The sequence below is a fragment of the Schistocerca gregaria genome, chromosome 11, assembly GCF_023897955.1.
Source record: "Schistocerca gregaria isolate iqSchGreg1 chromosome 11, iqSchGreg1.2, whole genome shotgun sequence".
Classification (NCBI taxonomy): Eukaryota; Metazoa; Arthropoda; class Insecta; order Orthoptera; family Acrididae; genus Schistocerca; species Schistocerca gregaria.
In genome coordinates, this window is record NC_064930.1 from 63,296,409 (window position 1) to 63,321,076 (window position 24,668).

At 41.1% G+C, this 24,668-nt stretch overlaps 1 protein-coding gene across 3 annotated transcripts in view; it reads left to right on the forward strand.

Moving 5' to 3' along the window:
• The window catches only part of LOC126295428 (zinc finger protein 317-like), a 54,121-nt gene extending 29,681 nt beyond the window's left edge, over positions 1-24,440 (forward strand). For all 3 annotated transcript variants that reach the window (XM_049987912.1, XM_049987913.1, XM_049987911.1), the window contains 2 exons: positions 6,419-6,456; positions 22,454-24,440. In XM_049987912.1, coding sequence (XP_049843869.1) covers positions 6,419-6,456; positions 22,454-23,180 — 765 coding nt within the window. In that variant the 3' untranslated portion in view covers positions 23,181-24,440. The remainder of the gene's footprint in view (positions 1-6,418; positions 6,457-22,453) is intronic.
• Positions 24,441-24,668: the final 228 nt, after the last annotated feature.

Here is a 24,668-nt window from a genome sequence, read left to right on the forward strand (position 1 = left end):
GAGTGTTAGTTGTGGTGGGGAATAAGTCGTGCAGCAACTGGTTACTCGAGGTGGTCAGGCGTTGATCTCTACCGGGAAGTCGATGAATCCCCCAGTATCTCTAACTGTGGAATGGATACAGACTGTTTGGAGGTGCATAAGTTGTGAATGGGTTTAAGTGATGCTGTGTGACAAATGACTAGATAAGAGTGAAGAAGATATACTGTGGGAAGAAATTCAAGGTAACCTTGACACTGCAGATTCTGTGGATTATTTCATTGAAGAGGGCTAATTGTCGTAAGTGTGTGCCTAAGGGAGGTCTTTATTCAATTTTATTTACTGTATACCGGTACTTGTATTGTCTCCTTCAGTTACCTGTGATAAGGTATTCATTTGTAAGTTTCCAAAATAAAATAAAAACCTATTATGTGTACACATGCTTTTCTGTAATCGCTTGCAGAACAGTTGCATTTCTGGATTTGGAGGTATAAGGTATTATTATTTTTATTAGGTGTGGCTGGAACACTATTGCATCACAGTACATGAAAATAGACATTAAAATTCTCTGCAGATTTTGTGCCAAGTATGACAGTGGTTACGAAATATAAAAATCCAATGGCAATGTTGTTGTTGTTGTTGTTGTTGTTGTTGTTGTTGTTGTTGTTGTTGTTGTTGTTGTTGTTGTTGTTGTTGATGATGTTGGTGGTGGTGGTGGTGGTGGTGGTGGATGCCTTCGCCGTTGTCGTTGTCATCGTCTTCAGTCCAAAAACTAGTTGGATGCTGCTCTCCACACTGCTCTATCCTGTGCAAGCCTTTGAATGACTGCTGTAGCCTTCATCCATTTGCGCCTGTGTATGGTATTCATCTCCTAGTCTCCCTCTGTGATCCTTAGAGTCCGAGCATGATATGGTGACTGATGCACAGTGACCAACTTTTGTCCAAAGCACTGGATGTGTTTGTTTGTTTGTTGGGAATGGGAGAGCAACATTGCCTGCTTTCGGCCAATCAGTGATGCGCCACGATGACAGAATCGAGCCACACACACTGCAATTTTCCTCAAAAGATTTTACAGAAACATTTGGTAAAAAAATTAATTTTTGCATGACTTACAGCTTTATATGTCAGCTTCGTGATAATGTGGCCATCATTTCATTAATGGTCATAGTAATCCTGATATTTGCATCTAAGTAAGACACTGAGAAAAATTTGAAAAAGTTTGCAATGGAAAGTATGAGTTGCTATGATTTTGCGTTTGGTGCTTATTAAATAATATGTTCTGCATATGAAATTTACCTAACACATTGAAGTTTCCATTACATTTTGGTGAAGTTGTCTATATGTCATCAGTCTAAAGAAAATTGATGTGATGATGCATGCCAGCAATGATGCCAGAATGAAATATCCACAACATTCCTCATATTTTATAAACACTTTTAAGATATTGCCATGTGATTTTGGCAAATAATAACATGCAAAGAGGGAGGTATTTTGCAATATGGTTATTATACAAAACCTCATTGTCTACCATGTTACTCCACTAACTACAGTCTTTTTCGATGAAAACTGTAATTAGTAAAGGCCATCGACAGTTGTCGAAATGTGAAATGCTGATGGTTTTGGGACAACATAAGTGAGAACTTTAGACATTTATTTTTGTCGCAATGATGTGCTTTTCAATAAGCTATTGACCTTACTTTTCCACAGTTCTTCTCTTAATAAATCACTCTTGCAGAATTCTTTCGTAATTGCATCTCCATGACATCTTAGTGGATTGGTATTATGTAAACTCCATTGTGCTATGGCAAAAGAAACAAATTTTAACATGACAATAAGAGAAATGTAGGTATTACTTAAAATTTGCCACTCATGATACTTCCCTGAAAGTTACAATTAGTTAACAAGCCAGGCAAAAATAAATCATTGCTCTTGTTGCATTTTCTAGGTACTAACCAAAGTACAGCTGACAGTAGAACTTTTTGAATGGTCCCCATCCACCATCCACTCGATATTTACAAAAAATTATGAATGTAGGCTTCAGTTTAGAATGGCACATCCTCTCCAGTGCTCGATATTTCCCCTACGGTGCCTTCCCGCAGCACTCGCCACTACCCGCTGCTCTCCCCGCATGTGCCACGCCAACTGCGCATCTACCGGGCCACCTTATTCTGCACGCACTCCCCACACTTTCCTCCATTACCAAATTAACTGAGTTAATGCACTAAAATATAAGTAGTTAGTATTAGGTGACAATGATATGGAAAGAAGAGATTGCCACACACCAAATAGGGAAAGCTTTGTCTCACAGACAGGCACAGTGTAAAAGAATGCTAGAAGTATTTCAACTTTCGGACAAAGTTTTTCAGAAGTAGAAAACTCGCACGCATTCACACAAGTACAACTCGTGCACACAGCGCCACTGTCTCTGGGCACTGAGGCTACCCCCAGACAGCGGCCACATGTGGGTGAGTTGTTCCTGTGTGAATCTGTATGAGTGTTCTACTTCTGAAGGAGCCTTTTGTTCAAAAGCCAAAATTTCTCAAGCATTCTGTTTCATTGTGACTGCGTGTGGCTCGACACCTCCCCTATGTGGTGAGTGGCAATCTATCCTTTCCATATGGTTTTTATTACCTGTTGGACTTCCCATAATAATATGGATTCTTTTCCTTCTAATACCGTCTGGTAAGTCTCCCCTGACCTGGGGTTCTTTGTGACTTTCCTAAACTCTCCAGTTCCTTTCCCTTCACATCTCTTCCTTCCCCTTCAGTCCTTGTGCCAGAAGATGGAGCCATTGACTCCGAAAGCTTGCATAAGTAAAACATTTTTTTTAATGTGTGTGTGTTCCCCTGCTGCCGCTTGGGAAGTAGATTTTTTTATCTATCCAATTACGATATAAGGGGCGTTCAAAAAGAAAAGTGCCAGAGATATAAGTATGAAACCAATACCTGTATGTATGTTGACCCTGGCTGTTGAGACACTTGTCCACTGTGACACAAGGTGGTGAATGGCTGCCTCATAAAATTACCAGGGCTGTGATGTTAACCAGTTCCGCACGTACAGCTGGACATCGTCATCCGAGGTGAATCGTTTGCCCCTCAGAGGTTTTTTAGGGAGACCGAAAATGGCGTAATCACAGGTAGAGAGGTCCGGACTGTATGGATGGTGGCCGAGAACCTCCCATTTGAATTTCTGCAGGAGTGTTGTGATTGTGTTGGAGGTATGAGGCTTTGCATTGTCGTTTAGCAGATTGACCTATTGGTGAGATTGCCTGGTCTTTTTGATTTGATCACTGGCGAAGGGTGGCGGAGGTTTGCGAGTAATCCTGGGCATTCACTGTTGTCTCGTGTTGCAGGAAGTGAATCAAAAGAGGGCCATTTTTGGTTCCCTTAAAAAGGCTCCGAGGGGCAAACAATTGACGTCGGACAACGATGTCCAGCTGTACGTGTGGAACTGGTTAACATTACAGCCACGGGAATTTTACGAGACAGCCATTCATGCCTTGTGTCACAGTGGGATAAGTGTCTCAACAGTCAGGGTCAATACTAATAACATACAGGTACTGGTTTCTGTAATTATGGCTGTGGCTTGTTCCTTTATGAATGTCCCTTATACATTGTCAAAAGTTTATATTTTCATTAATAGTTGATGATAGACATGTGTTAATGTTGTTAATGTTGTTTTAATGGTGGCAGCAGTCTTAATGGTAGGTATATGAGTGGGAAATAGTATCAGCCCCTCCAGTCAGTAGTTTTTCTCCTGACTATGACGGCAGAGCTAGCCATCAAAAGCTCGAAAATTTTATTCAAATTGATGTGGCTTGAAAACTGAGAAGATTTTATTAAATCCTGTGTATTAGGTTTTTTACAGTAATTGGCAATCAAGTGATGTGTTACCTCATAAAATTTATGCCATAATGCATAGAGAGAGAAAGACAGCATGAGTGAGTGAGGAAAATGGGGGGGGGGAGCGGATTTTTCCTCTAAACTGAAGGGGGAGTCCATTTCCAGAGAGCCATTTAAAAATTTTCTGACTAACATTTTAATGTTTTTTTTCTCTTTGTTTACCTGCAATAGAGTAAGTTACAATATACGTGTCATCTGTTACATTTCATAAAAGCAGAAATGTGTAACGCATATCTAAAGAAGAAGAACTGATAACAAATATAACGTCCACAGTTCATTAGGAAGGTGGTTATCAAGGATGAGGAAAAATTGGAAAAAAATATGTATTGTTTTTCATTTACACACAAAAAATCTTACCACAAGTGTTTAAACATTTGCATGCTAACGTGCATAAGATAATTCCCTATTTTTTGTAGGCAAGCACTATCAGAACTAAAACACTTTGCAAGGCTTGGGTAAACAAGACAGTTTCTAAGTAAACGAGATAATTTATAAGTACATCATTTGCTTTTGTTAAGAAGTTTGTAAGTGGAGTACAAGTTGGCAACCAATAAATCCTTTAGGCTATTCTTCCACTGTTTTTTATTGCTAGTGATCCTTTTTACAATTGATGGCAAAGCTGTTAAAAATGTAAGTGGCTGAATAATGGGCACCTTTCTGGATGAAAGGGATTTTACATATAATATAAATTTGTTCTTACTGCTTTTACTGGTGCTATGCACTGAGCTATTGGTTTGGGAGAGAAACATATCACTTTTGACAAGTTTCAGTAAGCCATAAGTAAAAGGTGTGTCTCAAAAGGTCTGTGAACAGTCTCAGAAAATAAAGGAAACAAGAATAACAAACAAAATACTTTTACCAGTGTTCAAAGTAATCACCACGAGCTACAACACACTTCTTACGTCAGTTGTAAAGCTGTTGGAAACTGTCAGTAAGCACTCGGTACGGAATCGCTCGAAGCACTGTGGTCACGTGTGGGATATCTGCAACGACTTTAAATGTTTGTGAACAATAGCGCTTACACTGTCTTTGCTTAATTCCAACTCATTCTCAAAGACAGCCACTGATTATCTGCAGGCATATGTAGCATTTGTGTCTTTGCAAAATGGAGCAATGCTTTAAAATGTGGTTTTGCTTCAGATTAGGGAAAATGGCGACGGAGACAGGTGGAATGCAGTGTCAGTGTACGGTGTTCGAGTAGTGACTAAAAAGTGTTTGTTTGAGTGGTTTAAATGCTTTAAAGATGGAGATGATAGTGTTGAGAATGACCCACATTCAGATCGGAATGCACACTCCCAGGCAACACCGAACAAGTGCAACTGATTCTTGATACGGTTGGCACCTGTCTTTGAAAACGAGACCAGAACAGTCAAAGATAAGCAAAGATATTGTAAGCGCTATTGTTCACTAACATTTGCAGATTTTGCAGATATCCAACAAGGTGTGACAACTGTGCATAAAATGATTCCACTAGAAGCATTTCCCCACAGTTCCCTACAGCTTTGCAGCCGATGACAGAAGCGTGTTTTAGCTAACGGTGATTACTTTGAAGACCCGTAAAGGTACTCTCTTTTTCTTTTATTTCCTGATGCCATTCACTGAACTTCCCACCTTGTAGACTAAGAAGCAGTAGTTGCTATTCCTAGATCTTAGCATGGGCTACTACAACATGTTCTTGGGTTGCTCAAGAAATAGCTTGCATTGCAGTATTAGAAGCAGTTTTTCCTGTGTTGCATAGTGCTGGATTGCGAGTGCTGGACCGTGTAAGCCTGTTAGCATTACTAATGGTTACTGGCATCTGTGTGTTTTACACACTGGAACAGCAAATATCTCAGAAAACTCCCCTCTCCCTCTCCCTCTCCCTCTCCCTCTCCCTCTCCCTCTCCCTCTCCCTCTCCCTCTCCCTCTCCCTCTCCCTCTCCCTCTCCCTCTCCCTCTCCCTCTCCCTCTCCCTCTCCCTCTCCCTCTCCCTCTCCCTCTCCCTCTCCCTCTCCCTCTCCCTCTCCCTCTCCCTCTCCCTCTCCCTCTCCCTCTCCCTCTCCCTCTCCCTCTCCCTCTCTCTCTCCCTCTCCCCCCCTCTCTCTCTCCCTCTCCCCCCCCTCTCTCTCTCCCTCTCCCCCCCCTCTCTCTCTCCCTCTCCCCCCCCTCTCTCTCTCTCTCTCTGTCTCTCTCTCTAGCTCTCTCAAACAAACACCAAACACACACACACACACACACACACACACACACACACACACACACACAATGTGTCCTTCTTGGATGTTTTCCATATGGACAGGGTTTGAATGTCATTCCTTGGCATCAGTTTCCTAGAACAGTATGATGCAATTCTCAAAGAAACTCAAGGAAAAAAAAGAAAGAGATAGAGGGGAGATGTTTCCGTACCAGTAAAGAAACGGAGATTGTGGCAATAACCACAAGTAGAAGTATCATAATGTTTTGTAATTGGTTACCATACTCTAGTAGTGCAGTGCTGTCTCGATGTAATTTGCTTGCTTTGCAGATCAATGTTAGCTAATTCTGCATTAAAACTGTTCCAGGAACCTGAATCAGCAGATACAGCAGTGGGCAATGCAAGGTAAGTTGAACTCTATTTTGTAAGACATAGGAAATTCTCTTCACAGGAGGTAACTTTTAGTCGCCACAGCCATGAAATGATTGGAAAGTACATTTTTGATGATTGTACAGTGTTGCCTTTTGTCACAAAAATAGCTCATCGGACAATATATAGGTCGATTAAAAAAGGAAGAACAGGTTTCAGTTGTTTATTACAGACAAACTGTGAAAGATAGAAACACATCGCACATGGTACTGAACAGAGAAAGGTTCAAAGTTATGTGTTCGCACACACATTATACCGTACACTGAATGCGAGGACCGTATGTTGCTCAAGAAATATTGAAACTGTAGTCCATTTCATCTTGCACACAAATCAACAGGTCTCTGCTTATTGAACTGACAGCTTCAACAATTTGATTCCTCGGATGTTGAAGAGTAGCTGCCCTAAGCAGGACAAAGACTCAGTGTTTTATGTATTGCCACAGAAGAAGATCACAAGGTTGAGGTCTGGTGACCTAGGAGGCCAAAAGCGATGAACGAAATTTTGTTGTCCACTTCTTTCAGTCGATGTGGGACATTGGTATAAGGTAGCACTGCATGTCTCGATGTAAGTGAGCTGGTGCACCATCGTGCTTAAAAATGAAACTTTTGGAATTTTCGATAAATTGAGGAGACAACCAATTTTGCAGCATTTCCAGGTATGCCGTTCCTGTCAGCATCCCCTGCAAAAAAGAGAGGTCCATGAACTTTGTGAACAGAATCAGCACAAAACACATTCAGCTTCTGCAAGTCTCACACCCGACGACAGCACCAGGATTTTGTGACCCCCAGATTCCTACATGTAAGTTTACTTTACCTAAGGTTTATTCATCCAAACAGATGAGTTGTTTTGAAAAACTGCCCTATACTATATCCTGAAGAACTGAAATGCAAAATTCTTACCTCCTGTTACGGTCGCCGAGACACAGTTGCTGCAGTACGCCTTCGTATACAGACTTAGTTTTAGAACACGGCACGCCATTGTTAGTGGTAATTGAACTTCATCTACATCTGCATCTACATGATTACTCTGCAATTATTATTTAAGTGCTTGGCAGAGGGTTCATCGAACCTCATTCATACTATCTTTCTACCATTCCACTCCCGAACAATGCACGGGAAAAACGAACACTTAAACCTTTCTGTTCGAGCTCTGATTTCTCTTATTTTATTTTGATGATCATTCTTACCTATGTAGGTTGGGCTCAACAAAATATTTTCGCATAAGGAAGAGAAAGTTGGTGACTGAAATTTCGTAAATAGATCTTGCCGCGACGAAAAATGTCTTTGCTTTAATGACTTCCATCCCAATTTGTGTATCATATCTGCCACACTCTCTCCCCTATTAATTGATAATAAAAAATGAGCTGCCCTCTTTTGCACCCTTTCAATGTCCTCCGTCAGTCCCACCTGGTAAGGATCCCACACCGCGCAGCAATATTCTAACAGAGAACGAACAAGTGTAGTGTAAGCTGTCTTTTTAGTGGACTCATTGCATCTTCTAAGTTTCCTGCCAATGAAACGCAACCTTTGGCTTGCCTTCCCCACAATATTATCTATGTGGTCTTTCCAACTGAATTTGTTCGTAATTTTAACACCCAGGTATTTAGTTGAATTGACAGCCTTGAGAATTGTACTATTTATCGAGTAATCGAATTCCAACGGATTTCTTTTGGAACTCGTGTGGATCACCTCACACATTTCATTATTTAGCGTCAACTGCCACCTGCCACACCATACAGCAATCTTTTCTAAATCACTTTGTAACTGATACTGGTCTTTGGATGACCTTACTAGACGGTAAATTACAGCGTCATCTGCGAACAACCTAAGAGAACTGCTCAGATTGTCACCCAGGTCATTTATATAGATCAGGAACAGCAGAGCTCCCAGGACGCTTCCCTGGGGAACACCTGATATCACTTCAGTTTTACTCGATGATGTGCCGTCTATTACTGCGAACTATTCTGCCCAGCTCGGGGGCTTCTGTGGGCTCCTTGTGAACGCGTCTCAGATATGTTTGACATTTTCATCAGACATGTGTAGCCAGCCAATGCTCTTTCCCTTCGCAAATGCAAACTACTTCCAAGAATTTTATATGCCAGTCGTAAATCTACTCGTGCACAAGCGGCTTATTGCTGAATCGGTGGCAGAATGTACGCTGCACTCGAATTTCGTGTAAATTTTGACACACGAAATGATTTCTCCGGTGGTGTAGTTGCCGTGTGGCTATAAACTAACAACAGCTCAGATGTATCAACAGTTTGAACCTTCCAGTATATGGTGACGTGCATAATGTTTTTCTATGTTTTTCTATGTTTTCTATGTTTTCCATGAACCTCCCCCCATGAACCATGGACCTTGCCGTTGGTGGGGAGGCTTGCGTGCCTCAGCGATACAGATGGCCGTACCGTAGGTACAACCACAACGGAGGGGTATCTGTTGAGAGGCCAGACAAACGTGTGGTTCCTGAAGAGGGGCAGCAGCCTTTTCAGTAGTTGCAGGGGCAACAGTCTGGATGATTGACTGGTCTGGCCTTGCAACATTAACCAAAACGGCCTTGCTGTGCTGGTACTGCGAACGGCTGAAAGCAAGGGGAAACTACAGCCGTAATTTTTCCCGAGGACATGCAGCTTTACTGTATGATTAAATGATGATGGCATCCTCTTGGGTAAAATATTCCGGAGGTAAAATAGTCCCTCATTCGGATCTCCGGGCGGGGACTACTCAGGAGGATGTCGTTATCAGGAGAAAGAAAACTGGCATTCTACGGATCGGAGCGTGGAATGTCAGATCCCTTAATCGGGCAGGTAGGTTAGAAAATTTAAAAAGGGAAATGGATAGGTTAAAGTTAGATATAGTGGGAATTAGTGAGGTTCGGTGGCAGGAGGAACAAGACTTCTGGTCAGGTGACTACAGGGTTATAAACACAAAATCAAATAGGGGTAATGCAGGAGTAGGTTTAATAATGAATAGGAAAATAGGAATGCGGGTAAGCTACTACAAACAGCATAGTGAACGCATTATTGTGGCCAAGATAGATACGAAGCCCACATCTACTACAGTAGTACAAGTTTATATGCCAACTAGCTCTGCAGATGATGAAGAAATTGAAGAAATGTACGATGAAATAAAAGAAATTATTCAGATAGTGAAGGGAGACGAAAATTTAATAGTAATGGGTGACTGGAATTCGAGTGTAGGAAAAGGGAGAGAAGGAAACATAGTAGGTGAATATGGATTGGGGCTAAGAAATGAAAGAGGAAGCCGCCTAGTAGAATTTTGCACAGAGCACAACTTAATCATAGCTAACACTTGGTTTAAGAATCATGAAAGAAGGTTGTATACGTGGAAGAACCCTGGAGATACTAAAAGGTATCAGATAGATTATATAATGGTAAGACAGAGATTTAGGAACCAGGTTTTAAGTTGTAAGACATTTCCAGGGGCAGATGTGGACTCTGACCACAATCTATTGGTTATGACCTGTAGATTAAAACTGAAGAAACTGCAAAAATGTGAGAAATTAAGGAGATGGGACCTGGATAAACTGAAAGAACCAGAGGTTGTACAGAGTTTCAGAGAGAGCATAAGGGAACAATTGACAGGAATAGGGGAAAGAAATACAGTAGAAGAAGAATGGGTAGCTCTGAGGGATGTAGTAGTGAAGGCAGCAGAGGATAAAGTAGGTACAAAGACGAGGGCTGCTACAAATCCTTGGGTAACAGAAGAAATATTGAATTTAATTGATGAAAGGAGAAAATATAAAAATGCAGTAAATGAAGCAGGCAAAAAGGAATACAAACGTCTCAAAAATGAGATCGACAGGAAGTGCAAAATGGCTAAACAGGGATGGCTAGAGGACAAATGTAAGGATGTAGAAGCTTATCTCACTAGGGGTAAGATAGATACTGCCTACAGGAAAATTAAAGAGACCTTTGGAGAGAAGAGAACCACGTGTATGAATATCAAGAGCTCATATGGCAGCCCAGTTCTAAGCAAAGAAGGGAAGGCAGAAAGGTGGAAGGAGTATATAGAAGGCTTATACAAGGGCGATGTACTTGAGGACAATATTATGGAAATAGAAGAGGATGTAGATGAAGACGAAATGGGAGATACGATACTGCGTGAAGAGTTTGACAGAGCACTGAAAGACCTGAGTCGAAACAAGGCCCCCGGAGTAGACAACATTCCATTAGAACTACTGACGGCCTTGGGACAACCAGTCCTGAGAAAACTCTACCAGCTGGTGAGCAAGATGTATGAGACAGGCGAAATACCCTCAGACTTCAAGAAGAATATAATAATTCCAATCCCAAAGAAAGCAGGTGCTGACAGATGTGAAAATTACCGAACTATCAGTTTAATAAGCCACGGCTGCAAAATACTAACGCGAATTCTTTACAGACGAATGGAAAAACTGGTGGATGCAGACCTCGGGGAGGATCAGTTTGGATTCCGTCGAAATGTTGGAACACGTGAGGCAATACTGACCTTACGACTTATCTTAGAAGAAAGATTAAGAAAAGGCAAACCTACGTTTCTAGCATTTGTAGACTTAGAGAAAGCTTTTGACAATGTTGACTGGAATACTCTTTTTCAAATTCTAAAGGTGGCAGGGGTAAAATACAGGGAGCGAAAGGCTATTTATAATTTGTACAGAAACCAGATGGCAGTAATAAGAGTCGAGGGGCATGAAAGGGAAGCAGTGGTTGGGAAAGGAGTGAGACAGGGTTGTAGCCTCTCCCCGATGTTATTCAATCTGTATATTGAGCAAGCAGTAAAGGAAACAAAAGAAAAATTTGGAGTAGGTATTAAAATTCATGGAGACGAAGTAAAAACTTTGAGGTTCGCCGATGACATTGTAATTCTGTCAGAGACGGCAAAGGACTTGGAAGAGCAGTTGAACGGAATGGACAGTGTCTTGAAAGGAGGATATAAGATGAACTTTAACAAAAGCAAAACGAGGATAATGGAATGTAGTCAAATTAAATCGGGTGATGCTGAGGGAATTAGATTAGGAAATGAGACACTTAAAGTAGTAAAGGAGTTTTGCTATTTAGGAAGTAAAATAACTGATGATGGTCGAAGTAGAGAGGATATAAAATGTAGACTGGCAATGGCAAGGAAAGCATTTCTGAAGAAGAGAAATTTGTTAACATCGAATATAGATTTATGTATCAGGAAGTCGTTTCTGAAAGTATTTGTTTGGAGTGTAGCCATGTATGGAAGTGAAACATGGACGATAACTAGTTTGGACAAGAAGAGAATAGAAGCTTTCGAAATGTGGTGCTACAGAAGAATACTGAAGATAAGGTGGATAGATCACGTAACTAATGAGGAGGTATTGAATAGGATTGGGGAGAAGAGAAGTTTGTGGCACAACTTGACTAGAAGAAGGGATCGGTTGGTAGGACATGTTTTGAGGCATCAAGGGATCACAAATTTAGCATTGGAGGGCAGTGTGGAGGGTAAAAATCGTAGAGGGAGACCGAGAGATGAGTACACTAAGCAGATTCAGAAGGATGTAGGTTGCAGTAGGTACTGGGAGATGAAGCAGCTTGCACAGGATAGAGTAGCATGGAGAGCTGCATCAAACCAGTCTCAGGACTGAAGACAACAACAACATGTTTTCCAGCTTGTCTTTAATAAAGAATTGAAATAGTTCTTTATTTTGAATCACCCTGTGTTATTCACCGCATTAAAATAGCGCACTGCTCTCTTTGGAGTGCATCAGATGGTGGAGAACTGCTTTCCATGGCGGGGAAAGCTGGGCCTTCTGTGCAACGTGTGTTATGTGAGACAGATGTCTTCACTTGCAAGACGAGCCTCAGACACCGAAAGAAGAATTCAAAAATCGAAAAATGCATAGCTTTTGCCCTCCTCGTCTGAAGAGGAAAACACGGTATCCATGTCAACAGCGTCGTGTTCCGATTTGTTTGCAGTGTTCCAGGGAGGTCTGCATGAAGTGTTTGCAGGTGGAAATTGACTAAAGTATGATTCAGTAGCACATGAGGACAAGTATTTAGTTTTTACTTGTAATTTTAGAAGTAAAATGGTGGCAAAGTTTCTCCAGTCCTAGACTTACAGACTGAAATATTTACTCTGCATTGCAAAGTGAGTCGTAAACTGAAAGCTAACCTCGCACACAATTTATCGTATGTCATGTCAGATTTTTCCACCTAGTTATATTGCCAATTTGTAATATAATTCCTCTGATGAAAATCTGTGTGCGAGCAGAGAGCTAACTATTTGCTGTTATTTTTGTAACTCATAAAATAAAAATATACTCCAGATGTCGCTTTGTTTTAATTGTCAAAGTGTTTAAAATACCACAGTGTTTAAAAAAAATCAAATTTCTACAAAAGTCACCTCTAAGAAGTGTAATGAATGACTGGAAGTCAAGAAACTATGTATATTCAGCAGAATTCTGGTTTGATGTATAAAACAGATAAATGCAGTCTGTGAGACCCCTCCATAGTAATTGTGTTCCTGTGAGTGATCATAGTAGTTAAGGGTTAAAGCTAGCAGTCATTCATCACACCAACTAGAAATTTTATCTAAGTCCTCTTGCATCCTCCTACAGTCACTCGATGACAGCACCCTCCCTTACGTCACGGCATCACTGGCAAACAACTGCACACTCTGTGCGCCAAATCAGTTGTGCATACAGAGAACAACATTGGTCCTATCACACTTCACTGGGGCACTCCTGACAATAGCCTCGGCTCTGACGAACAGTCGCCATTGAGGACATTGTTTCGAGTTCTGTTACTTCAGAAATGCTTGAGCCACTCCTATATCTCGTAATCTATTCCATATGCTCGCACCTTTGTTAGCGGTCTGCAGTGTGGCACAGTGTCAAATGCTTTTTGGGAATCTAGAAATGTGGAATCTGCCTGTTGCCCTTCATCCACGATTTGCATGTCATCATGTGAGAGAAGGGCAAGTTGCATATCACACGAGCGACACTTTCTAAGACTGTGCTGATTTGTGGGTGAAAGTTTTTTCGTATTGAGGATTATATTCAGACTGAGAGTACATTCAAAAATTCTGCAGCAAACTGACATTAATGATATCGGACTGTAATTTTGCGGGTCTGTTCTTTTACCCTTCTTATGTACAGGAGTTGCCTGCACATTTTTCCCAGTTGCTCAGGACTTTGTGCTGCGTCAGAGATTCGTGATAAATGCAGGCTAAGTAAGGGGCCGATGCTGCAGACTGCTGTCTTTAAAACTGAACTGGAATGCCACTCCAGACCCGGTGACTTATTTGTTTTCAACTGTTTCAATTCCTATTGTACACCAAGGCACATCTATTACTACGTCCTGCGTACGAGTCAGTGTATTGACGTAGGCTCTCCAATGTGTCAAACAGGGATGGTGAACCAATCAGAGCCACCTAGTGTCTAAGAACAGTGAGTGGTTGCAAAAATATCCTAACAGACAAGGACCAGAGATGAGTGTTGTGTATTTTCAGTGATAATCAGTTCCAAACATGACAGAAATTGTTGCTGTCAGTGATTGCACATCTATCTCTACCAGTTTCTGAGCAAATATTGTTAAGAGAACTGCACACACTTGTGACAGTTTCTCTTCATTTTTTTCTTCGTTTATTATCCTCGAATCGACATACTGGTTGCTGCACTGGCTGCAAAATAGGTTGTGGAAGTACGTCTACTGTCTTCTGTAAATGATGTAGCTGACAGATGCACAGTTGTGTTTCAGAGACTCTTACTTCCACTGTTTGCAACCCAAAGTTACATGGCCAGTTCACTATAGTTTAACTTTTGTCATTGGTAGTTTGCAGGCGAACATCCACATACTGGTACAATAGTTTACTGCTGAACACCTGTGAGCAATAAAACCCTCACCACACAGATCACAGTCTTCCAAATAAATTGAACAGACACTGTCATTGCTCTAACGTGGCCTATTCGTGTAACACTTATTCCACTGTTAAGTTGATGCACAGTTTTCGTTCTAACCAACACAGTTTCCTCGTCTGAAACTCGGCAGTGAACTGACTGTCTTGTGACCAAAAATTGGGCCCTTGTATATCATCACAATAATAGGTACTGAAACTACTCATTGTTCGAATTTACAGAAATTACAATTAAAACTTAACTAATTAAATTAACTGAATACATCAAAAACTTCCTTCTTTTTAGCAGTTTCTCCTACTGTGAGGACTAAACCGAATTATTTGTTACAATGATGAAATTAACATATATATTTATGCAAATAATACTTTTGATTAAACTGGGAATTAAATTTGGAATTAATTAAGGGCTGGCTTTGCTGACATGTTTTGGACTAGAGCCAAATAGATACTTTAAGAATACTAGCATTTCATCTTCCAAATGTTTACAATTATTAAAGAATTTATATTTGTTTATATGTCAACAATAGAATTTAAGTTTCGAAACAATTAGTGATTTCCCCCTATAATAAAAGATACTAACTAGTAATAGTCAAAATAAATTAGAAAATCAATTACATACCTAAAACTAAGCACAAATTAGATCTAGTGTTGTATTCTCTAAAACTGAGGGCCAATCTTTCTCTTTTATGAAAATGCAGATTATACTCACTTAGGTTAATGATAAAAAATGAAAAAATGAATTTTAAGGAGGCAGATTGCAAAAGTGCAACATGGTGGTTGTCATTTAGGATTATCTCACCAATGTACAGCTAGAGCTCTAGCATCACACACACACTGCCTGAGCAGAGGAAAGTTCCTGGCTAACAGGGCTGTAGGAGTATGTGCCAGGAGGGTGTGCTATAATGAATGAAACTTTGTCTTGCTAAACTTGCTATAAATATTAAAATTATAACATTAAAACCAGATCATAATTAGTTGTGTGCATATTTCAAGTTAATAAAATGGCAACAAATAATAGCTTACAATCTAAAAAAGGCCATTGTGTTAAAAACTAATGACCTATAACAGTACCAAGTTTTTTATTATACCTCAGGATAAGTCCACTGTTAAGTAAGGATTAATGCTGAAAAGTTTTCTCTGTAAACAATAGCCTGAGACAAAAAGTTAACCTACTTTATCAGAACACAAGAAGGTTGTTTCACAAAATCTGGTGTTTATGAAGTTACATGTAATGACTGCCATAGCTAGTGTGTAGGACAAACAGGGAGACAGTTTATAGTGAGATATAAAGAGGATCTGCCAAGTAAAGCTGGGGAAAATGTGTACAGTTCTATGAGGGTAAGTCAATTATTAACTGTAATTTAATTATATTTTTGTTTAATATGGTAGTACTGTCATTTTACATTGACAATGGATGCTTTGTTTATTATTTGTAATTTTCAAGCTGCTATGTTAGTTTCGTTATCGCTGCCGTGCTGTTAATCGTGGCTGCTCCGCTGTCTATTTGCACCAAAGAAGAGCAACATTCAGTGATTCGTTTTTTGTGGCCGGATTTCATATCAGGGGCCAAACTTCATCCAAGCCTTTCGGCACAGTATGGGAACAGTGTTTTGCTGCAACGGAGTGTCTGTAAATGGATTGAAAAATTTTGAAATGGTCGGCCAAATGTTACACACGATGAAGGATCCGGATGACCGCCACAAACATCCAAATTAGCCATGCAAGAAAACGTTCAAGACCAAACCGTACGCAGGAAAACTGAGGCTTATGATTTTTTGGAGTGCACAAGGTCCAGTACTGAAATATTATGAGAAAAGGGGCACAACAACAAACAGTGTACGTTACAGTGAGATGCTTACTGCCAGGCTAAAGCCTGCAATTTGAAGCAAACGCCGAGGACTGCTGTCAAAAGATGTCGTGTTGCTGCACGACATTGCCCGACCGCATATTGCTGCCCACACTGGTGAAACACTCGAGGCACTCAAATTTGAAATACTGGATCATCCTCCACATAGTTCTGATCTTGCTCCTTCTGAATATCACTTGTTTGGTCCACTCAAACAGACATTAAGGGGCCATCGATTTGCTTTGGACGAAGTTGTGAAAGAAGCGGTGCATTCCTGGCTTGCAGCTCAACCGAGAACCTTCTTTTACGAGGGCATCAGGAACCGTGTACAATGATGGACCGAGTGCGTTGAAATGCTAGGAGACTATGTCAAAAAATGATGTTTTTGTAAGTTTCCTATTTGATTGCAATAAAATTTTATAACTACTTTGCGGATAATAATTGACTTATCCTTGTACTTTCATGGAACTTTTGCTTCATGTCCAACACACATCATGGAGACTAGAAAACTTGGTACTTTTGGATAAAAAAAAGTCAAGTTTACAGGGATGACCTGGTAGAAGGATTAGAGATTTTTAAACACTTTACTCACGAAGGTGAATCTATTCTGCAACTCAAAATAGAAGTTTGCTAGATAATTTCAGACTACTACCTACATTAAAATAACAGAGAAGAGGCTCGATGTTCCATATGACTGCAGAATATATTAGTTTCCTCGCCCGTTAATGCTGATGGTACTTGGGTTTCTTCTTTGTTATGATGTGAATGTATTCCAAGAGGTTTGATATTCACAGTTCTTTAGACATGTTGTATATGTGAGTTATACATTGGTAGGAAAAGGAGGTACTGGCTGAAGTAAAGCTGCAAGGACGGGGTTCGGGTCGTGCTTGGGTAGCTCAGATGGTAGAGCACTTGCCTGGGAAAGGCAAAGGTCCCGAGTTTCTTGTCATGGTCCGGCACACAGTTTTAATCTGCCAGCCAGGAAGTTTTAGATCGCCATTACTTGAGAGCTTCAACATGACAACATTCTTTGTTCTGCCTATCTGTGAGTACCTGGTGAAGTTCATCTCGGCAATAATGTTGCAGTCCCCATACCCCCTCCCCTCTCTCCCCTGATATGGTCTACGAATGCCTCCGGCCAAATTTTTCCTCTTCCTGGGGATTGAGACCGCCCTGAAAGGAATGCATTTTGGGCTGATCAAAATCATCTGAAATCGCGCGATGAGAGCCCTGCTTAGGTTGACGTCAAAGCCTTCCAGGATGCATGCTGTATGTGGGAGAACTGCTAGAAAAAATGTGTGGATACCAAAAGGAATGACTTTGAAGAATATTTAACATTTGTTATGATATCTACAATAAATCTTTCAGTTAAAAAAGTTGCATGTCCTCAACATCATGCACACTATTTAAGTTTCTTATTTTGACTGCTTTAAAATAAGCATGATGGTTTGCAGATCTGTAATATCTGGAAGTCCCAGATGGTAAGATATAAGTGTCACCTGCAAGTGAATATGGCTTGAAATCTGCAGGTACCCATGGGGTGATTGGCAGTGCATTCTCAAGCTACAGAACTTAACCAGCACTTATCTCGTATATGTGCCATACAGTAACATAAATTGACCCTATTAATCTGTATCTCGACGTTTTTCGAGACGCAAAGTGCCACTTCCGAGATCCATAATTGTGGCTTCATTGTATTTATCTGTGGGAAATAACTTTTCCTCCCCTCTAATTGCATCCAGAGGAGCAGAAAATCAATGCAATTGCTGATACTGATAAATAAATGTCTGAAAACATAGTAAATACATGGAATATTGAAGATTATGTCGTAGTGAAAAATGCCGACAGCCCTGGTGTGGCAGTGCCATGTGAGTAGTCTTGTTTAACAGTGGCCACATGCACAGGACGTGATGCCCACTGCTTATAAATCCCCAATCAGTGGGGCTGTGCAGTCACGTCTCAGAACAGTGGCATTAGCTCCATGCCGGCTCAGATAGGATGGTATAGAGTAGGGAAGACAATCATCAGAGCTCAGTAATTTCGTAACACTCCCATTTTAACGCCTCTGCTCTGTGTTGACAAAAAGATATTCAGAAATTTAGATATTATTGCTGTTTGCTTAAAAAATAGGTTGATTTTTTTTACGGTATGTTAAAATTTCAAGAGCAGCAACAGTTGTTGTTGTGGTCTTCAGTCCTGAGACTTGTTTGATGCAGCTCTCCATGCTACTTTATCCTGTGCAAGCTCCTTCATCTCCCAGTACCTACTGCAACCTACATCCTTCTGAATCTGCTTAGTGTATTCATCTTTTGGTCTCCCTCTAAATTTTTACCCTCCACGCTGCCCTCCAATACTAAATTGGTGACCCCTTAATGCCTCAGAACATGTCCTACCAACCGATCCCTTCTTCTAGTCAAGTTGTGCCACAAACTCCTCTTCTCCCCAATCCTATTCAATACCTCCTCATTAGTTATGTGATCTACCCATCTAATCTTCAGCATTCTTCTGTAGCACCACATTTCGACAGCTTCTCTTCTCTTCCTTTCCAAACTATTTATCATACATGTTTCACTTCCATACAGGGCTACAATCCATACAAATACTTTCAGAAATGACTTCCTGACATTTAAATCTATACTCGAGGTCGGCTTCTACCAGTTTTTCCATTCGTCTGTAAAGAATTCGCATTAGTATTTTGCAACTGTGACTTATTAAACTGATAGTTTGGTAATTTTCACATCTGTCAACACCTGCTTTCTTTGGGATTGGAATTATTATATTCTTCTTGAAGTCTGTCTCATACATCTTGCCCACCAGACAGTAGAGTTTTGTCAGGACTGGCTCTCCTAAGGCCATCAGTAGTTCTAATGGAATGTTTCAACTCAGGTCTTTCAGTGCTCTGTCAAACTCTTCACGCAGTATCGTATCTCCCATTTCATCTTCATCTACATCCTCTTCTATTTCCATAATATTGTCCTCAACTACATCGCCCTTGTATAGACCCTCTACATACTCCTTCCACCTTTCTGCTTTCCCTTCTTTGCTTTGACCTGGGTTTCCATCTGAGCTCTCGATATTCATACAAGTGGTTCTCTTATCTCCAAAGGTCTCTTTAATTTTCCTGTAGGCAGTATCTATCTTACCCCTTGTGAGATAAGCCTCTACATCCTTACATTTGTCCTCTAGCCATCCCTGCTTAGCCATTTTGCAATTGCTGTCGATGTCATTTTTGAGACGTTTGTATTCCTATTTGCCTTCTTCAGGCAAAAAATCCCTGCTGCATTTTTGTATTTTCTCCTTTCATCAATTCTGTGATATGCTGACACATTTCTATTGGCATTTTAATTTTAATTTTTGGAGCTTCAAAACTATGTTATTCATATGCCATAGCTGTAAGTGGGGTGCCCAGCAACACAGAGGCCATAAGTCATATATCAACTACTACAGCACTGCCCATTGGCCTCCACCACATACCTATTTAAAAAAAATAACAGTCAGCTTACTATTGTGTATTGCTGTTTGGATTACATAGAATTGTTTTTATAACAATGAAAATAATCAGTTATTGATAATATAATGTAAATGGATAGATAAAATATCTACTCACCAAGTGGTGGCAGGGGAACACAACACACAAAAGGATTTAACTTGTACAAGCTTTTGGAGCCAGTGGCTCCTTGTTCTGGCAGAAGAATTGAAGGGGAAGAAGAGGTAGACTTACCGGGTGCTTGTCCCGTCTGGTAAGTCTATACTGACCCTGGGTTCTGGGCGACTTTTCTGGACTGCACTCCTTTCCCTAAACCTCTCCAGTCCTTTTCCTTCACCCTTCTTGCTTCCCCTTCCCCTTCACCTGTTCTGCCAGAAGAAGGAGCCTCTGGCTCTGAAAGCTTGTAGAAGTTAAATCCTTTTGTGTGTGTGTTCCCCTGCCACCGCTTGGTGACTATATTTTTATATCTGTCCATTTACATTATAGAACCGGTTTTTGTTATTCTACACCAATTTTGTATCATTTGCTACATCGTAAAGTACTCAATTTTTTTCTTTTTTGTTTTTCTTAACAATCAGTGTTTTTTGTGACAAAATAGTATTATTATTGCTTGGTTTTAAATTTGTTATATCAGATTTCGTTTTCTCGAATATTAAAAATTACTTCATTAGTATCAAGTTTTAATAGTTGCCCACATCAGTTTGTTTAGCATTGATTGGATTATGAATTTAATTTTGTTTTCATATTACTTTGAGAAATTATTAAAAATTTGAAATTTAACTTGGGTAAGCAATGGATTGCCCCACAAATCCATATTTTATTTTTGCCATTGCTACATTCAAGACTGCAGTGAAGATAAAATTTTGTGAAGAATAATCAAAGTTGAGAAATAGCTATGTAAAATCAAATGACAATGCAGAGGTTGAGGAAATAAATTACATACAGGGTGGTCCACTGATTGTGACAGAGCCAAATATCTCATGAAATAAGTATCAAACGAAAAAACTACAAAGAATGAAACTTGTCTAGCTTGAAGGGGGAAACCAGATAGCGTTACGGTTGTCCCGCTAGGTGGTGCTGCCATAGGTCAACAAGATATCAACTCCTTTTTTTAAAATAGCACCCCCCCCCCCCCCATTTTTTATTACATATTCGTGTAATACGTAAAGAAATATGAATGTTTCAGTTGGACCACTTTTTTTGCTTTGTGATAGATGGCACTGTAATAGTCAAAAACATATGGCTCACAATTTTAGATGAACAGTTGGTAACAGGTAGGCTATTTAAATTAAAATACAGAATATAGGTACATTTCAAAATTTTATTTCAGTTGTTCTGATGTGATACATGTACCTTTGTGAACTTATCATTTCTGAGCACGCATGCTGTTACAGTGTGATTACCTGTAAATACCACATTAATGCAATAAATGCTCAAAATGAAGTCCGTCAACCTCAATGCGTTTGGCAATAAGTGTAACGACATTCCTCTCGACAGTGAGTAGTTCACCTTCCGTAATGTTCGCACATGCATTGACAATGCGCTGACGCATGTTGTCGGTGGATCACAATAGCAAATATCCCTCAACTTTCAGCATACATTGCACCATTTAGATTGCCATTGATAAAATGGGGGCAATTATCCTTCTTCCCATAATGCCGCACTGTACATTAACCCATCAAGGTCGCTGATGTTCCACTTGTCGCAACCATCGTGGAGTTTCCGTTGCCTAATAGTGCATATTTTGCCAGTTTACGTTACCGCTGTTAGTGAATGACGCTTCGTCGCTAAATAGAACGCGTGCAAAAAATCTGTCATCATCCCAAAATTTCTCTTGTGCCCAGTGGCAGAACTGTACATGACGTTCAAAGTAATTGCATGCAATTCCTGGTGCATAGGAATGTGGTACGGGTGCAATCAATGTTGATGTAGCATTCTCAACACCGACGTTTTTGAGATTCCCGATTCTCGCGCAATTTGTCTGCTATTGACGTGCGGATTAGCCGCGACAGGAGCTAAAACGGCTACTTGGACATAAGCATTTGTTGCAGGTTGTGGTTGACATTTCACATGTGGCTGAACACTTCCTGTTTCCTTAAATAACGTAACTATCTGAGGAACGGGCCGGACACTTGGATGATGTCGTCCAGGATACCGAGCAGCATACATAGCACCCACCCGTTGGGCATTTTGATCACAATAGCCATACATCAACACGATATTGACCTTTTCCGCAATTGGTAAATGGTCCATTTTAACACAGGAAAGTTGTCGTGAAGCAAATACCGTCCACACTGGTGGAATGTTACGTGATACTACGTACTTATACGTTTGTGACTATTACAACGCCATCTATCAGAAAGCGAAAAAAGTTGTACAACTAAAAGATTCATATTTCTTTACATACTACACAAATATGTAATACAAATTGGGGGTTCCTATTTTTAACAATGCAATTGATATCCGTTTGACGTATGGCAGCGCCATCTGGCGGAACAACTATAGCGCCATCTGGTTTCCCCCTTCAAGTTAGAAGAGTTTCGTTCTTTGTAGTATTTTCGTTGGATGCTTATTTCGTGAGATATTTGGCCCAGTCACTATCAATGGACCACCCTGTAAATGAAATATATGTATCAGGTTTTATACTGGTGTTGTTTATTATGTTGTGCAATACTACTGGACATTGGCAGTTACATTAATATGAATAGGAAATGTGTTATCATTACCAGATGTTTTAATGCTGTCTCTTCAATTTTTCAGGTTTATCCCTCAAGGCCAGGTTGGTTGTACTACTGGCAAGTGTGCCACCATACACACCAGAACTGACGAGATACAGTGTAGTGACAGCAATGGCAGTGGCAGCTGGAAAGAATGTGACAGGAATGAAAGGAATACACACGTACTCTCAGGACAGGTAGTGGACTCGGAGAGGCAGAATACCCATAAAGACAGCTATACCACTACAAGTACTGTGTTAAGTGACGGATTCTGCAAGGACGCCTCTGATGCAAATTCGAACTGCTACCAGGTAAATGACAGTTGCGAGAGGCTGTCCGCCTCGAAGAATGGCAGTGTCGCTGGGCAGCCATCGCTTTCGCCTGGCGAACGGGACGTCTTCACATGCGACATCTGCCGGGAAGTGTTTGTCGACAAGAGGATCTTGAGGACCCACGTGCAACAGCACCTGCTGAAATGCGACATCTGCCACAAGACCTGCCGCGATGCCAACGGCCTCGAGGTGCACTACCGAACACACACAGGCGAGCGACCCTACTGCTGTGACACCTGCGGCCAGACGTTCTCGTGCAGCGATCAGCTGAGGCTGCACTCACTGCAGCACACGATGAGCATCCCTACCGCTGCGATACCTGCGGTAAAACATTCTTGCGCAGCGATAACCTCAGGCAGCACACACTGCAGCACACGGGCGAGCAGCCCTACTGCTGCGATATGTGCTGCAAGGTGTTCTCGCGCAGCAGTAATCTGAGCCAGCACTCGCTGCAGCACACGGGTGAGCGGCCTCACGAGTGCGGCGTCTGCCACAAGAGGTTCACCAACAGCAGCAACCTGGCCGTACTGCTGCGACACCTGCGGAAAATCGTTTACGCGAAGTAGAAGTGTGAAAGTACACCACCACCCGCACACGGGTGAGTGGCTGTACGCCTGCAACGCGTGTGGCAAGGCGTTCGTCTGTGGCGATACCGCGCAAAAACCTGGGCAGGTCCAAATGCGAGAGGAGTCCTGAAACTACACTGTCTTCGAGAAGCGCTTTGCACGGAGGACGAGTCTGAATCGGTATTCGTGCCTCCGTACTATCAGAAACACCAACAGAGATTCCAGAATGAGAGTTTCACTCTGCAGTGGAGGGTGCGCCGATATTAAACTTCCTGCCAAATTAAAACTGTGTGCCGGACCGAGACTCGGAACTCGGGACCTTTGCATTTCGCAGGCAAGTGCCCTACCAAATGAGCTATCCGAGCATGACTCGTGTCCCGTCCCCACAGCTTTACTTCTACCAGTAACCTCGTCTCCTACCTTCCTACGCCACGGGGCGTGAGTCGTGCTTGGGTAGCACAGTGGTAGAGCACTTGCCTGCGAAATGCAAAGGTCCCGAGTTTGAGTCTTGGTCTGGCACACAGTTTTAATCTGCCAGGAAGTTTCACCACCAGAGCTATCATACCGACAGAGTGAAGATGAGTTTTATAAACTTGCCATGCATCTTACAATTTCACACTGAAACATCCCCATTCTAGTTATTACTGTTGTAAGAGGTATTCCATTATAAAGTCAAATTGCACAAAATTAATTATTTCCAGCAGCTTCAGGTAGAATGTGAATTTTTTTTAGAACGTAATGTGTCACATTTTTATCAAAAGTACGTAACTTGTATGGTTCAAATGGCTCTGAGCACTATGGGACTTTAACTGCTGAGGTCATCAGTCCGCTAGAACTTAGAACTACTTAAACCTAACTAACCTAAGGACAGCACACACATGCTTTCCGAGGCAGGATTCGAACCTGCAACCGTAGCGGTCGTGCGGTTCCAAACTGTAGTGCCTAGAACTGCTCGGCCACTCCGGCCGGCTACCTTGTATGTTCAGTCCTCTTATAATATTAGTGGTCTCATCTGCATGCTACTGAAAACAAAAGTAAAGAGTACTGTCTATTTTGAGTATTACAGCATCTACTTTTGTGTTGTATAACTGGATAATTGTTAAATAAATCTCAAGTAGCACTTTAAAATTCACTTCCACATTTATTGCTTTTAACTTCCACGAAACCCTATTCACATTAGTGTTTTGTCGTAAATACCTGAACTGAACTGCCAGTACTTTTGCTGGCCTGCAGTGTACACTAGTGGCAGGTACGTACAGATTACTCATTTGGCAGAGGCAACCACCTAAGTGTAAATATAGTTTGAACGATATAAACCAGTACATTCATTACTGACTGTAAAATTTTTATTGATTTACAA